Source organism: Bos indicus x Bos taurus, chromosome 7 (assembly GCF_003369695.1).
Source record: "Bos indicus x Bos taurus breed Angus x Brahman F1 hybrid chromosome 7, Bos_hybrid_MaternalHap_v2.0, whole genome shotgun sequence".
Lineage (NCBI taxonomy): Eukaryota > Metazoa > Chordata > Mammalia > Artiodactyla > Bovidae > Bos > Bos indicus x Bos taurus.
This window is the reverse complement of record NC_040082.1, coordinates 48,559,438-48,575,888: the sequence shown is the minus strand read 5'-3', so window position 1 is coordinate 48,575,888 and position 16,451 is coordinate 48,559,438. Positions and strand designations below refer to the sequence as shown.

The 16,451-nt window shown below is 36.4% G+C and overlaps 1 protein-coding gene across 2 annotated transcripts; it reads right to left on the bottom strand.

Moving 5' to 3' along the window:
* Positions 1 to 6,372: 6,372 nt before the first annotated feature.
* Positions 6,373 to 15,749, bottom strand: ZNF300 (zinc finger protein 300). Of its 2 annotated transcripts, none has more exons than XM_027545931.1 (6): positions 15,476 to 15,749; positions 14,719 to 14,845; positions 14,010 to 14,053; positions 9,743 to 9,869; positions 9,377 to 9,499; positions 6,373 to 8,244 (listed from the first exon to the last, which is right to left on the bottom strand). In XM_027545931.1, exons 3-6 carry the CDS (start codon positions 14,019 to 14,021, stop codon positions 6,665 to 6,667), a joined length of 1,842 nt encoding a protein of 613 aa, XP_027401732.1. In that variant the 5' UTR covers positions 14,022 to 14,053; positions 14,719 to 14,845; positions 15,476 to 15,749; the 3' UTR covers positions 6,373 to 6,664. The 2 variants fall into 2 exon arrangements, with proteins under 2 accessions (XP_027401732.1, XP_027401733.1); XM_027545932.1 differs by having other exon boundaries at positions 15,585 to 15,749.
* Between the last annotated feature and the right edge of the window lie 702 nt (positions 15,750 to 16,451).

Genomic DNA, 16,451 nt, shown 5'->3' with positions numbered 1-16,451 from the left:
AATAGAAAATATGAACAGACAAATAACAAGCACTGAAATTGAAATAGTGATTTAAAAACTTCCAACAAACAAAAGTCCAGGAGCAGATGGTTTCACAGGCAAATTCTATCAAACAATTTAGTGAAGAGTTAGCACCTATCTTTCTGAAACTCTTTCAAAAATTTACAGAGGAAGGACCACTCCCAAGCTTCTGCTCTGAGGTCACCATTAACCTGATACCAAAGTCAGATAAAGATATCATAAAAAAAAGAAAATTACATTCCAATGTAACTGATGAACACAGACACAAAAGTACTCGATGAAATACTAGCAAACCAAATCATACACCATGATCAAGTGAAATTTATCATAGGGATACAAGGATTTTTCAATATCTACAATCATTCAGTGTGATACACCTCATCAACAAATTGAAAAATAAAAACCATAAAATCCTCTCAATAGATCCAGAAAAATCTCTTCACAAAATTCAGTACCAATTTATGCTTAAAAACTCTCTAGAAAGTGGAAATAGAGGGAACCTACCTCAACACAATAAAGGCTATATATGACAAACCTACAGCTAACATTATTCCCAGTGGTGAAAAGTTGAAAGCCTTTCCACTAAATTCAGGAACAAGACAAGGATGTCCATTCTTGCCATTTTTATTCAACATGGTTTTGGAAATCCCAGCCATGGCAGTCAGAGAAAAAAAATAAAGAATCCAAATTGAAAAAGAAAAAGTAAAACTTTCACTGTTTGAAGATGACATGATATTATATATTGAAAAGTCTAAAGATGCTACCAGAAAACTACTAGAGCTCATCAAAGAATTCAGTAAAATTGCAGAGTACAAAATTAATACACAGACATCTGTTGCAATAGTATACACTAACAATGAAAAACAGAAATTAAAGAAACAATTCTATTTACCATTGCATCAAAAAGAATAAAATTCCATAGAGATAAACCTACCTAGGGAGGCATAAGAACTGTAGTTGAAAAACCCTAAGATGCAAATAAAATAAATTGAAGATGACACAAACAGATGGAAGGATATACCATGCTTTTGGATTAGAAGAAAAAATATTTTTTAAAAGACTATACTACCCAAGGCAATCTACAGATTTAATGCAAACTCTATCAAATTACCAAAGGAACTTTTCATTGGTAATCTGATTGAACTAGAACAAAAAAAAAAATCTTAATTTGTATAGAGGTAAAAAAGACCCCAGATAGTCAAAGCAATTTTGAGAAAGAAAAATGAAAGAAAAACAAAGCTGGAGGAATTATGCTTCCTGACTTCAGACTACATTACAAAGCTACAGTCATCAAAACACCATGGTACTGGCACAGAAACAGAAATACATATCAGCAAAACAGGAGAGAAAGCCCAGAAATAAACCCATACATCTATTGTCAATTAATCCACAACAAAAGAGGCAAGAATATACAATGGAGAAAAGACAGCCTCTTCAATAAGTGGTGCTGGGAAAACTGGACAGCTACATCTAAAAGAATGAAATTATAACATTCTCTAACACTATACACAAAAATAAACTCAAAATGGATTAAAGACTTAAGTTTAAGACCAGATACTATGAAACTCTTAGAGGAAAACATAGGCAGGACACTCTCTAACATAAACTGCAGGAATATCTTTTTCGATCCATCTCCTAGCGTAATGGAAATAAAAATAAACAAATGGGACCAAATTAAACTCAAAAGCTTTTGCACAGCAAAGGAAACCATTAAAAAAAGAAGACAAGCCATAAAGTGAGAGAAAATATTTGCAAACAATGCAACTAACAAGAGATTAATCTCCAAATTTTACAAACAGCACAGGTGGCTCAAAGTAAAAAAAAACACTCTAATCAAAAAATGGGCAGATTCCTTAATAAACCTTTCTCCAAAGAAGACATACAGATGGCTAACAAACACATGAAAAGATGCTCAACATCACTCATTATCAGAGAAATGCAAATCAAAACCACTATGAGGTACCATTTCACGCCAGTCAGAATGGCTGTGATCCAAAAGTCTACAAATAATAACTGCTGGAGAGGGTGTGGAGAAAAGGGAACCCTCTTACACTGTTGGTGGGAATGCAAACTAGTACAGCCACTATGGAGAACAGTGTGGAGGTTCCTTAAAAAACTGGAAATAGAACTGCCTTATGATCCAGCAATCCCACTGCTGGGCATGCACACTGAGGAAACCAGAAGGGAAAGAGACACGTGTACCCCAATGTTCATCGCAGCACTGTTTATAATAGCCAGGACATGGAATCAACCTAGATGTCCATCAGCAGATGAATGGATAAGAAAGCTGTGGTACATATACACAATGGAGTATTACTCAGCCATTAAAAAGAATACATTTGAATCAGTTCTAATGAGGTGGATGAAACTGGAGCCTATTATACAGAGTGAAGTAAGCCAGAAAGAAAAATGCCAATACAGTATACTAACGCATATATAAGGAATTTAGAAAGATGGTAGAAATAACCCTGTATACAAGACAGCAAAAGAGACACTGATGTATAGAACAGTCTTTTGGACTCTGTGGGAGAGGGAGAGGGTGGGATGATTTGGGAGAATGGCATTGAAACATGTATAATATCATATATGAAATGAGTCGCCAGTCCAGGTTCGATGCACAATACTGGATGCTTGGGGCTGGTGCACTGGGACGACCCAGAGGGATGGTATGGGGAGGGAGGAGGGAGGAGGGTTCAGGATGGGGAACACATGTATACCTGTGGTGCATTCATTTTGATATATGGCAAAACCAATACAATATTGTAAAGTTAAAAAAAAAAAAAGAAACAGCCTACAATAGAAAGAGGGGCAGTCTAACACAGTGGTTAAGTGTGTAGACTCTGGCATCAGAATATCTGGGTTTGAATTATGATTTCTGATGAGTGGAAACCAAGTTACTCTTTGTTTTGCTTTTACTCTTAATATCTCGATTTTCTCTTATGTATAAAGGAATTAAAGACAGTTTTTCTGTTTTCTTTTAAAGATGGAAAATGTGTGCTGACCTTTAAAGCAGTTTTCTGGCTTTAAAATATTGATACCAGCCTTTGTATAAAGATGCCCTCTTTTTCAGTTTGGTGAAGACTCTGAGAGGAGGCTGTGGTGACAATGGCATGCACTGGTAAAGAGATAGGCCATGATGAGTGTGCTGCCTATTACCAACAAGGTGATGATGGTGAGAAAGTAGTTCAGTCCTTTAGGAGAATGAAGATGATCCCGGATTACCATCTCAAGGATTACCTGAGATCCCTCACAGCTCTAAATTCACAAAACTAGCTGCTGGACAGTAACAATGATTCCCTAGAGAATTCTATTAATTTTCAATCTCCTCACCAAGTCAGAAATTCAGTATTTCCCTATCACAGAAACGTATTAAAACCTCTGTAATTTAGTTAGAGCACAAGCCATTAGAATGCAGAACCCTCAATTTGCATCATATGTTGTATCACTGAAAGTCCTTATCAAAATGATTGAATGGGTTCCTCCGGGGCTACTGCAGATAAGGACTCAAACATTGAGAGACTTAACCAGCACAAGAGGAAGGTGAAATTCCTGACTAGAACTACATGAATAGAAATGATACTAACCTAGCTGTGCCTGGTGTGTAAGCATTATGATGTAGAGCTGGCAACAAAACAAAAATGATACCTAAAATATTAAGAATCAATGTGGGGAAATATGTCAAGAATTCATCTGCAAAGATAACATAAAGAGAATTTTATGGGTATTTTATGCTCATGATTTTTTTTCAAATTGATTTTTATATGAGTATGAGCTAGGAATCAAGGGGTTTTGTTTTGTTTTTTTGCACATGGATTTCCAAATGTTCCAGCATTGTCTATTGAAAAGACTATCTTTCGTCCATTGAGTTACCTTGACAACTTTGTTAAAAATCTGTTGTATGTGTGGTTTAATTTCTAGATTATACTATTTCATTGACCTATCTATTCTTATGACAATACTTATGACAGTACTTGATTACTCTAACTTTAAAATAAGCCTTGAAATCAGGTAATATGAGTTTGTTTCTTTTCAAAGATACCTTGTTTATTCTAGGTCTTTTGTATTTTCATATAAATTTTGGAATCTGGTTGTCAAATTCTACACAAATGCCTGCTGAGATCTTTTCTGTGGGTGATTGCAATAAATATATAGATCAATTTGAGGAAAGTTCATACCTTATCAATATTGAATCTTTTCATCTGTAAATATAGAATATCTCCTTGTTTACTTAGATATTTTGTGAAGCCCATTTATCAGGTCTAGTAGATTTTAAAAATTAACTTACTTTTCAGCCACATCATGAGGCATGCAGGATCTAAGTTCCCCAACCAGGTTTCAAACCTGTGCCCCCTGCATTGGGAGTGTGGAGCACTGGCCCACCAGGGAAGTCCCTAGAGTTTTTATAGCTTTTGAAATCTTCTGTGTAGACCATGTTGTCTGTAAATAAAGACACTTTTATTTTCCTTTCCTGACTATACTCCACTCCCCTATTCCACCCCACCCCTGTCTTTTCGCTTTCCCTACTGCACTGGCTAAGATCACCAGTACAATATTCACCAAGGAAAGTACAGCAGACATCTTTAACTTTTTCCCAATCTTGAGGCAGTCTTTCACTATTAAATATACTAACTTTAGATGTTCTATAGATGTCCTTCAACTATTTGAGGAAGCTGGCCTTTATTCTGTTACTGGGTTTTATTCTAAATTGATATATTTTTGTCAAATAATTTCCCCCTATATATAGAAATGACCATATAGTTATACTTTCTAGGCTCTTGGTATGTGGAAATATACCAAAATCTTTTCTTTGTATACTGGACCAACTTTGCATTCTTGAATGAAACTCTGCTTGTCCATGATGCACCTTTTTAAAAAAATATATTTCTAGATCTGATTTGCAAATAGTCTATTAAGAATGGCTATGGCTATGGCTATGTTCAGGAAAAATATTGGCCACTAAGTATTTTCTTGTAGTATCTCTGGCTTTAGCATCAAGATAATGGTAGTCTCATAAAGTATGTCAGGGATCCCTCCTCTTTTCTGGAATAGATAATATAGAATTGGCTTTTTTTCTTATTTAGTTGTATTCAAATCTTTTCAATAACTTTAAGTCTCTGTAGAACCTGAATATGCCTATGATTTCTTTTTCTTGCCTAACTGTACTGGCTAGCTCCTCTAGTAAAATGCTGGGGAGAAAAAGAACTGGTAAAGGTTAAACAAGAAGGCAAAATGCTAAATCTGAAATTAGATTTTATAGAAATCTATTATCAGATCAATGAGGCTGCCTGGGCGTTGTGATGGTGGAAGGATCAAACAGGAAGTCTATAAGGTAGGAACCGTGCAACTGTTCAAACCTACATAAGGTCCAAAGCTGTCACTATACGAAACACTCTCCTCACCAAATTTCTCTATATTCTCAATATGATCCTTAGTCGTTCTCATGTCTCCATAAGAGCAGTTAGGACATGTTTCAAGAGGAAGTTTCAGAGTAGCTCAATCTTAGACCTTCTATCTAAGATACGAATGGTCAGTTATATCCGATGCCAGTGCTCTCAACTCAGTGCTCATAATGAGATCAGAAATTTGCCCACACAGGCTCCCACATCCCTCTCTGTCAGGCATGCCTTCTCCCCCTGCAGAAATTCTCATCCAGTTTTATAATAGATAATTCAGCCATGCAGGAGACAGATAAGGTGGGCATGAAATGTGAAGGAATCAAGAGGAAACTGACGGACAAAAGATAAAAAGAACTAATGTTAACTGAAAATGTGCTCTACACTGTACTTCTATTTACCAGTAAGAAAAAATATTCAGATAGGTAAAGCAGGCTTGCCTGAAGTCATACAATCTTTTGAGTAGTTGAGCCAGGATTAAAACCCAGACAATGTGGTTCAGTACCAAAGTCTTTCCATGATACCAAATTTTCAGTAAGGAAAAATAAATGTTTCAAGAGGACTAGGAGACATGGTCAAGAAGCATCAGTTTCAAAAGGATTCTTCCAAAGATACAGATCAACTTATATGCTTGAAATGGGAAAATGTGCAACTATCATCTTTGCTGGATCTGATCAACCTATCCTTCCATCTTCGTATAAGAATTTTACATGTATCTTTAGGGGGTCATCCTAAGCCCCTCACCCCACTTTTTTTTGGTCGCACTGTGCAACTTGATCTTAGTTCCCTGACCAGGAACTGAACCTGGGCCACAGCAGTGAAATTGTTGAGTCCTATTATTAGGAAACTCCCAAGCCTTTCCTTGTTAATGCAGTTTCTTGGAAATGATTTTTTTAAAATCAAGCTTTCGTCATGTCCTTTATAGGGAATTAATGTATATGACCAAAATGATGCCAAGTTAATATCAGCAATTTCACAATGTTTATTGTTATGGGGCATAATAAGGAATATATACTTTGCCAACATTCTATATACATAATTTGTTCTACTAACCATTCAATTCATAACTTTAAAAGCTCTACATGCTATGGTGAAATGGCCTTAATTTATGTAATTATTTTCCATCATGTCTGCTGAGTTAGGTATCACCACATTACAGATATGAATTCTCTTGTAAAATTTTCTCTATAAAGACGCTGTCAAGAAATTTATCAAATTCATCAAGTTCCTGTTATATATTAAGCCTTGAGCTAATACTGAAGGCTTGTCTGTGTTTTTAGTTCACTATGATTTTTACCACTGCTATGAATTCTCTGATGTACAGTGAGTTGTGATTTCTGGATGAAAGCTTTCCCACATACAGCACACCGATAGGGTCTTTCCCCAGTGTGAATTCTCCGATGTAAAACAAGATCTGACTTCTGAGAAAACGCCTTTCCACATTCAGCACATACATATGGTTTCTCTCCTGTATGAATCCTCTGATGACCTGGGAGGTGAGACTTTTGAGAGAAAGCTTTCCCACATTCAGTACAAACAAAAGGTTTTTCTCCTGTGTGTATCCTCTGATGTCCAATGAGATGTGATTTCTGACAGAAGGCTTTTCCACATTCATTGCATTTATAGGGTTTCTCTCCAGTATGCGTTCTCTGATGTATAATGAGCTGTGACTTTCGGGAGAAGGTCTTCCCACAAGCAGTACATTCATAAGGTTTCTCCCCAGTATGAATTAACTGGTGTGTAATGAGTTCTGTCTTTCTGCTGAAGGCTTCCTCACACTGAGCACATTTGTAGGGTTTCTCCCCAGTATGAATTCTTTTATGTATAATGAGGTGGGACTTCTCACAGAAGGCTTTCCCACATTCAGTACACTCATAGGGCTTCTCTCCAGTATGAGCTCTATGATGTATAATCAGTTGTGACTTCTGGGAGAAGGCCTTACCACACTCTCTACATTCATAAGGTTTCTCTCCAGTGTGAATTCTCTGATGTATAATGAGGGGTGATTTCTGGGAGAAGGCTTTTCCACATTCACTACATTCGTATGGTTTTTCTCCAGTATGAACTCTCTGATGTATAATAAGGGATGATTTTTGAGAGAAGGCTTTTCCACATTCAGAACATTCATAAGGTTTCTCCCCAGTATGAGTTCTCTGATGTACAATGAGGTGAAACTTCTCACTGAAGGCTTTCCCACATGCACCACAATCATATGGTTTTTTCCCAGTATGAATTCGTTGATGTACAATGAGCTGTGACTTCTTAGCAAAGGCTTTTCCACATGTAATACACACACAGGTTTTCTCCTTGGTGTCAACATTCTGATAAAGAATAATGGATTGTTTCTTGCTGAAAATATTTCCATGCTCATTATCATTACAGGGAATTACTCCATTGTGAAGCTTCTCAAGGTTAGAATTGGCCACATTGTGGATGAATGATTTTCCACATTCAAAACTTTCATCAAGGTTTGTTCTTGAATTGTTCTTGTTACAACTAGGTAGGTCAATATTAGATTTCGAGTTCTTTTTAAAGGAATCATAGTTATAGGGTCTGTTTCTTGAAGCATCTGACTCTATGCACTCTTTAAATATTTTCCTCAGTGCATCATATCTGTAGTCTGACTCTACAGTCATTGTTTTGTTGTTGATGACTGTTACTTGTCTGGAAAGTCTGTTTTTCTGACATCTCTGTAACTGGCCATCACTTTGACAGACTTTTAAAATGGAGTATAATGAACCATCCTTTATGACTCCTTTCAATATCTTATTATGGAAGGAAACAGACCCCAAAATACATGATTGGGGGTTGTCAAGGTTACTCTTCCTGTCTAAAAAAAAAGGAAAATTAAAAAGTCATAAAGAATAATTAACAGAATACAGAGGAGTATAAAAAATGATTGATCTAATAAAGGTGATGAACCCAAACAGGGACGAGATGCCATTTCAGAAGACAGTAAAACATACACTATGATCAGGGTAATAAATAGACAAAGATGTTAAAGAGAAATATTCATGAAAAAACTAGACCTGAAGGAGACAGAAAACTATCTGAGTTATTATCACTCTAATCTTGGATTACTCTTTTAGAATCTTCCCATTTCTCCTGCTTTAAGAATGTAAATGCTTTTCACCATTCAAATTCATTTATTTTATAAACCATCTGTTATATACTTGGCTAGTATTATCCTGCCACCTCTAGCTGAAGAAACAAGGTCTCTTCTGTACTCAAAATATTTAATCTCCTCTTATTCTACTTTCCTAATTAACAACTAATATAAACAAGAGAAAAACCCAAGATCATGCTGTGGATTCAGTACCAGAGTCACGCCAAGAATCCAAGCTTGAATTCCACTGTTCCTTCTATATATTATCAAATAAAACTAGCAAAGTTCTCCCAGAAAAGCCGTATTTCCCTATCTTCTAGGTTTTGTTCATATATTCTTGCCCACCTTCACCAACAGTTTGCCTTCACCTCCCTTTCTCATCATCATCAATACTCAATTTATCTTTCAAAGCAGCTACAGCTGCATGCTCTGAAAAATGCCTTTTCAAATTCTGTTGTATTTCTTTAGACTCTAATTTTCTCTGAACTTTTAAAAACAGTAGCAGTATTTGACATTTAATTTTGTAATGCAACCTGTGTTTTTAGAAGAAATTTGCCTTCTATTGCCTATTAAGCCTTTTCATAAAACGCATTAAATATATAAAACAATATACATTTAATACAAAAGATAGAATATATAGAATAGAATCAATAAGAATAGAATATAGAATCAATAAGAAATAGCTATCCCCTATAAAGGTTCACAGTTATTTAATTGATTAATTATTTGTTGAGTGCCAACTAAATTTTCAGTACAGGAGCAAAGAGTAAGAGAATTCACTAAGGAGAGAAACATAAGCCTCAGGCATCAATCAACCAAAATAAAAACAAAACAAGCAAACTAATATTTCACTTACCTAGTCGCCCATCTGCCTGACCTTCATATGGACAGATCCAATTTGGTATGTCTCTTTTAATGATCCATGGATCTTCTCCTTGCTCCAACTTGGAAATGACATCTGGTTTGGAAACTGGATGCCCTATTAAATAGAAATCAGAGGAATTGGGATAGACTGCACAGAAGGCAAAAGAGAAGATGCAGTTTAAGGAGGTCTACAATGAAGTAGTTCATTTAACCTTCAGAAAGTAATGACCTCCATTGGGGAAGGTATTAAGATCATCAAAGTCATTATATACACAACAGGAACCACCTAACTATAGTGACTGGTAAGGAAAGGTACTTGACTGGTCAAGTCTGAGTTATATAGGGAAGTCACTCTTACCCATTGAGACTAGGTGGCTATAGTTCTCCAGCATCACATCCCTGTATAGGGTCTTCTGAGCAGAGTCTAGTTGCTGCCACTCCTCCTGGGTGAAATCCACAGCCACATCCTTGAAAGATACTAATCCCTGTAACAGTAATATCCCTGTTCAATCTAAAGTCATCATTCTTATCATTTCTACTATAGCATGCAAAATTATACCTACACTTAGTTTTGTATCAGAGTATTTGGGAGACTCAATGTCAAATCCCGCCTTTAACAAGAGCCAGACAGGACAGGAAAACAAAAGAGGTAAATCATAAAATGCCTACCTAATACAAATGGTAATTTAGTAAGTGATAAAGCAGCATTAAAATAGCTGAAAGAAAGATGTATTAGCCAATGAATAGTACCAAAACAACTGGAAAGTTAACAGGAAAAGAATAATGTTGAATTCGTATCCTAGAAACTGAGTTCGTATCCTAGAAACTGAGCTGTATACCCTAGAAATTCATAAGGTGAAGTTCCAACCCCTAGAACATCAGAATGCGACCTTATTTGGAAACAGGGCCTTTGCAAATATAATTAGTTATATGAAGTCATTAGGGTGGACCCTAACCCAATATAACTGGTATCCATATAAAAAGGAGACGTTTGAACAGAGTCACACACACATAGAATGAAGACACCAGAGGAAAAGATAAGTTATCTATAAGCCAAACAGAGAGACTTAGAACAGATCCTTCCCTCGAGCCCTCAGAAGGAACCAACCCTGCTGATAAGCTGAATTTGACTTACAGCCTCCAGAGCTGTGAGACAAAAAAATTTCTGTCATTTAATCCATGCAGTTTGTGGTACTCGGCAATGCCAGTTCTAGCTGTCATAACGAAGTATATCAATTATAATACAATGATATCTTATGTCTTAGAAAAAAGAAAAATATATATATTCTGAATAAGGAAAAATTTTAATTTTAAAAATACCCAAAACTATAAAATAATAACAAAACCTGACTGGGAGGATTTTTATTAATAATTATAGAGAAGGATTTTTAAAGTATAACACATAAAAATTTTTTGAGAAGAGCCACATTTAGAGAGTCAGAGAATGTCAGAGTTCTTGAAGACTCTAATCCAATCCCCTCATTTCAGAGGAAAGAAATCTTAGCTTCTTCTAAATCTAACAATTCTCCTACATATATGGAATAGCTAGGAATATAATGAAATACATCAATTATAATAGCAATATTGAAAAAGAATACACTTAAGAAATAAGCAGGAAACATTCATGAAAAAGCAAAACAAATTATTGACATGACACTGAAATAAAGGACTTGGGTAACTGTAGAGCCATGGACATTTCTGGAGGGTAAACTAATGGTTTTAATCATGTCACCATTATGTATGTTCACAATAGTTGTCACCTAATAGTGGAATCTAAATGATTTGTATTATTTAAAACTATTTTTAAGGGTTTTCCCCTAATTATTCTATTATCAAATGCTTCTTTCAGAATGAAAAAAATTAAATATCAACATTCCCTTGCTTAAAAGACTCCTTTGGTTCCATCTATCTATCTATCTATTTATTCTCATCTCAATCATCTCAATCTTAAGGTTTCTCTCATCCCACACCATCAACCTACCACACATTTAGTTTGTTCCCATAACAATCCCTTTAGTTTTCCCACTTTACATATGAGATAACTCTCATGAGAGATAACTCTCATAATAAAGTGGTTAAGTCACTTTGTACCAAAGGTTACACTAAATATATATGACTGGTCAACTGTCAGATTTAAAAGCAGGTATCCTGACTCAATACCTTGGTTTTTTGACCACTGTACTCCACAATGCCTTCCTTGATACTGTAATTAAGACTTTTTTTATTTTATTACATTAATATCACCTTTAGACAAACTTTCCACAAAACACCTCCACTTTAGTTTTCCTCAAATTCTCAGCCTTTTCTACTTTTGCAAATGCTGTTACCCATCCTCATCCTACTTCCTTCATGATCTAAAGTTCAATCATTTTTTAAGCCTCTCATTCTTGCTTTCTCTATAAAGCTGGCTGCTCTTCCTTCACCACTATAAAATTTCCTTGCTCTCATGTCTATTATAGAGCTTTTATGTATTTTTGTTAGTTTCCACATCTATTTGCCCCATTTTTCTCTGTATTCTTCCCAAGAAAGAACCATGCCTAAATTTTGAGTTATTTCACAGCTAGCCAGCATCTGTGACATATACTGAATATTCAAGACATGTCTGCTAAAAAGGAAAGAATGAAAATTATAGAGAATAAAGCTCATACTTAATTAAAAATGGTTTTGCACACTTTGAATAATATTCCTGTGATCTAAAGGACAGCAGCACGAGAAAGATAATAAATGTAGAAAATAGAGGAAATCCATTCTGATAAGAAAATTCATAAATGTAATGCTAACATTCTAATTTTGCTTTATCAATAACACTAGAATGCTTTAATATACTATATATGTATAAGCTTTGTTAATTTTGAATAAAATACAGCACATTATCAGTGGAAAATTATATTTTTTGTATCAGTTACAAGGAATATTTACAGCTTGAGTGACTGAGAGAATGGAAGAGATGGAGGAGAAGGAAGGGGAATAGGTGTTAGAGGGAGAAAAGATACATGTGTGTGAAAATGATGACTTCTACTTCAGGACTGTATGGAAAAAATACAAATCTTTAATCCTAAAGGAATAAGCAAGTTAATTAGCCATGGTAGTTGAATCTACTGGGCCAATAAAAAATCCATACATATCTTCAGAACATCAGGAACCCCTGCTTTCCAAAGCTTTGCAAGACAATTATATATTTTTTAAAATTATTTATTTATTAATAGTAATTTTTTAGATTCCATCTATTCATATAAGAAGGTAACCTTCATGTAAGGTTATGATTATCTTTTTTATTGGAGTATAATTGCTTCACAATGTTGTGTCATTTTCTGCTGTACAATGAAGTAAATCAACTATATGTACACATATATTCCCTCCCTCATGAACCTGTTTCCCACTTTCCCCCAATCTGACTGCTCTAGGTCATCACAGAGCACGGAGCTAAGCTCTCTGTGCTATACAGCAACTTCCCACTAGCTGTCTATTTTACACAGTTGTGTATACGTCAATCCTACTCTACCAATTTGTTTCACCCTCCCCTTCCCACCCCATGTCCATTTTCTACATCTGCATCTTATTCCTGTCCTGCAAACAGGCTTATCTGTACCATCTTTCTATTAACAGATTCCATAAAGATGCATTAATATATGATATTTGTTTTTCTCTTTCTGACTTAGTCCTTCCTATGACGGACTCTAGGTCCATCCACATCACTACAAATGACTCAGCTGTGGATCTTAGTTCCTCAACTAGGGATTGAATCTGTGCCCTGTTCAGTGGAAGCTCAGAGCTCTAATCACTGCAAGGGAATTCCTGACAATTATATTTTAAGGACTACTTTTTGAAAGAAATAAATATTTTGGAAGACCATTCAAAACATATCTATTCTGTATTATCTAGACTTTGTTGATAGATAAAACTGGACAACAGGAAGCCTCTATACTCTGTCTAGTCCTTTAAAACAGAGGTCAACAAATTTTTTCAGCAAAGTAGATATTTTCAGCATTTCAGGCCATATGGTGCTTGTCCAACTCTACCACTGTAGTACAAAAAAAGCCATAGACAATATGTAAACAAATGCCTGGCTTTACATGGCTGTGCTGCCAGTAAAACTTTATTTACAAAAACAGAAAACTGAATTTGCCCCACAGGCAATAGTCTGATGACTCCAGCTCTAAAGGATAAAGTTACAGAGTCAGGCTATGATGCTACGATAACTTCCTTCTAAAAGAAATCACTCTATGATACAGTTACAAATTTATTATTGCATTTACCACAGGAGTGTTGGTGAGAACACTGTATATCCCATTACTGAAAGGAAGATCCAAAACTAAAAGTTGTTTCAGTTTTATACGGCAAGAAATAATTTCTTCCTATGGGAAATGTATCTTCTTTCTCTTTAGAGGACTGCAAATCATGTTAACTGATGATGTCAGCAAAAAGGTAAGAAAAACTGTACACCAACTTTTTAAAGTGGTTTCAAGCCAAATTATCTGCATAATTACCTAGCAATTTTTCTAGGTCTGGATCTTTATTTTGGCTATCTTTCCCTGATCTAAATTTTAGCTATCTTCACTTTTCCATTTGATTGTATTTAGAACCAAAAAAGGAAATTTAAAAAATTAAAAATTAAAGCAACTCACCTGGGACTTCATCTTTTTCTGCTCTCCTCTAAAATGGCAGATGCCTAAAAAGGCAAAATTGGTGATTAGAAGGGTATTTTCACAGATCGGATGCAAAATGCAGCTTCTATATTCACCAGTCTAGAAACAACGACCACAGAAGTTAGGGAGACGATAAGCAAACCTGTGAGAGAAGATAGTTTGGTCTTCATGGAAAAATTAGCAAGTATAATGTGAAGTAAGCTCTCTTGTAACTACATACTTTGATCATACAGAACTTGGACAAGGTTTTTTAATTGTATGGATGTGAAGATATGTTTCTTTTTGATTTATTAACAACTTATTTCCCCCCTGCCATTAACCAGCAATTCCATTCGCAGGAGTTCATAAGGCAACACACACACACACACACACACACACACACACACACACACACACACACACATACACACACACACACAAACATACCAAGATAAGTTCCCCAACAGCTAATGAGCAAATCAAAAACTGAGAAATGTATTCCCTTATTCCCTAGAAAGGAATAAGCAGATAAAATCTAATCTCCCAAGAGCTCTTATATTTTCTTTGCAACTCAGCAGACACTTCTGCCAATCAATATGTTTAAACTTTTCTTGTCGATTCCAACAGTATGGATGTCTGCATATAAAAATATTAGTAAGTTGGGACCATTGATACAAGGGAATATACCCTAATACAGGAAGGTACATACCTGGTAAATCCTTCTCAGTCCCACAAGGAGTCAGATAGACAAGATTTAACTGGTTCAGAGGAACTGAGTACTCCAGCCACAGGGATACTGTTTTATATCGGGTATTCTAAGCTTTGTCAAAATAGATCTGTAAGGAAACAATTGGGAGAAATAGTCATACTTACCTCCAGGCACCCAGCAGTTGTTTAATAAATGTTTCTTGAATAAAATACAAAATGATTTCAATAAATTTAGACAGAGGTAGGACAAAAATCATAATTTTCATAATAATCCTATCCTTTCTGATTTGTTTGTTACTGTTTCAAAATGATCATTTTTGTTAGGGGTATCAGGTTAAGGGCATAGTGATGGGTTGAGAAGGGATGTGACCTGAAAGGTTGCCTATGACCTGTGGAAATTTTAATTTATGTAAACGAAAACTAGGCTATCATCCAGGACACCCTGGTCATTACTTCTTCTTCCAAATCTCTGAATCCTGGGGCCTAGCAATCACATACTCCACAGAACTCCCCCATGCCCACCACATCACTGACTGCCACATGGACGCCCTCATCATTTAGTCCACAGCCTCCTTCATCAATCACTGATTCTTCAGAGTCCCCTAGATTCCTGACCCAGTCAACACCAGTCAGTCCCCCTATACACCATTTCTGATCCCACAGGTAATCCCATCACTGACACACCGTTATCCAATTACTAATCTTATAGCTAACCCCATCCCTGATTCCCAAATAAACCCAACGCTAATCCTACATACCTTCCCTACCAGTGACTTCATCAGTCTCCAATCACTGACACTCACGGACCCCTCTTATCCCATTACCAATTCAAAAGACACTCATGACCACACATGTCCGCCTTCCGACCTGCAGTTCCAGAAACGCCCATCACGGCTTAACCCAAGACGGCTGAGTTCTCCCGCTTCCTGTCTGGGTGAGCAAAGCGCGGGGCTCCCCGGCGTGCGCTGTTCCGTACAGTGGAGTTTTGCCCACTCTGCACCCTGGGCGGCTTTGTTCAGGAGGCAATATGGCCACTCCCGTGCTATATGTCTCAATGGGAGCCGCCATCTTGCGAGACTGGTCAGTTCCGTACAAGCAGAGGAATCCAGTTTACTCAGCGCCTGTGTCTGGGCTGTACCACAGAGGCAGCAAGGGGAGGGGGGAAAGATAACATAAAAGCGGATTATACAAACCTGTAACGTAGAAAATTTTGCAGAGAGATTTTACAGGATTGGGTAAGAAGTCTGAGTGATAATGTCCCCCACTAGAAGGCTGCGTTTGGTAAAAGACAAATAATTTGCAATAGTAAAATATTCTCACTGGCGACTTTACTTAAAAGTGTTTGTAATTGGCGCAACCCTATACCAGGAGATTCTACTTGCTGAGAGGGGTGAAAATGTGGAATGGAAATTCCACTGTGGGGGAAATCCGCCAAAGTGGTGGAAGAGTTCACCAAGGAGCAAGGAAATAGGATATACATTAATAATGAAATTTACGTTAAGAACGATTATAAAGAGTTCTCTAGGGTACACAATTACTGCACTAACTGCAAAGGCCGACTGAAGAAAATAAAAGTGAGAGAAGATGAAGGGAGAGGAGGCCTCTGTCATAATGAAAAAATAAAAAAGCCATCAGATCAGATCAGATCAGTCACTCAGTCGTGTCCAACTCTTTGCGACCCCATGAATCGCAGCACGCCAGGCCTCCCTGTCCATCACCAACTCCCGGAGTTCA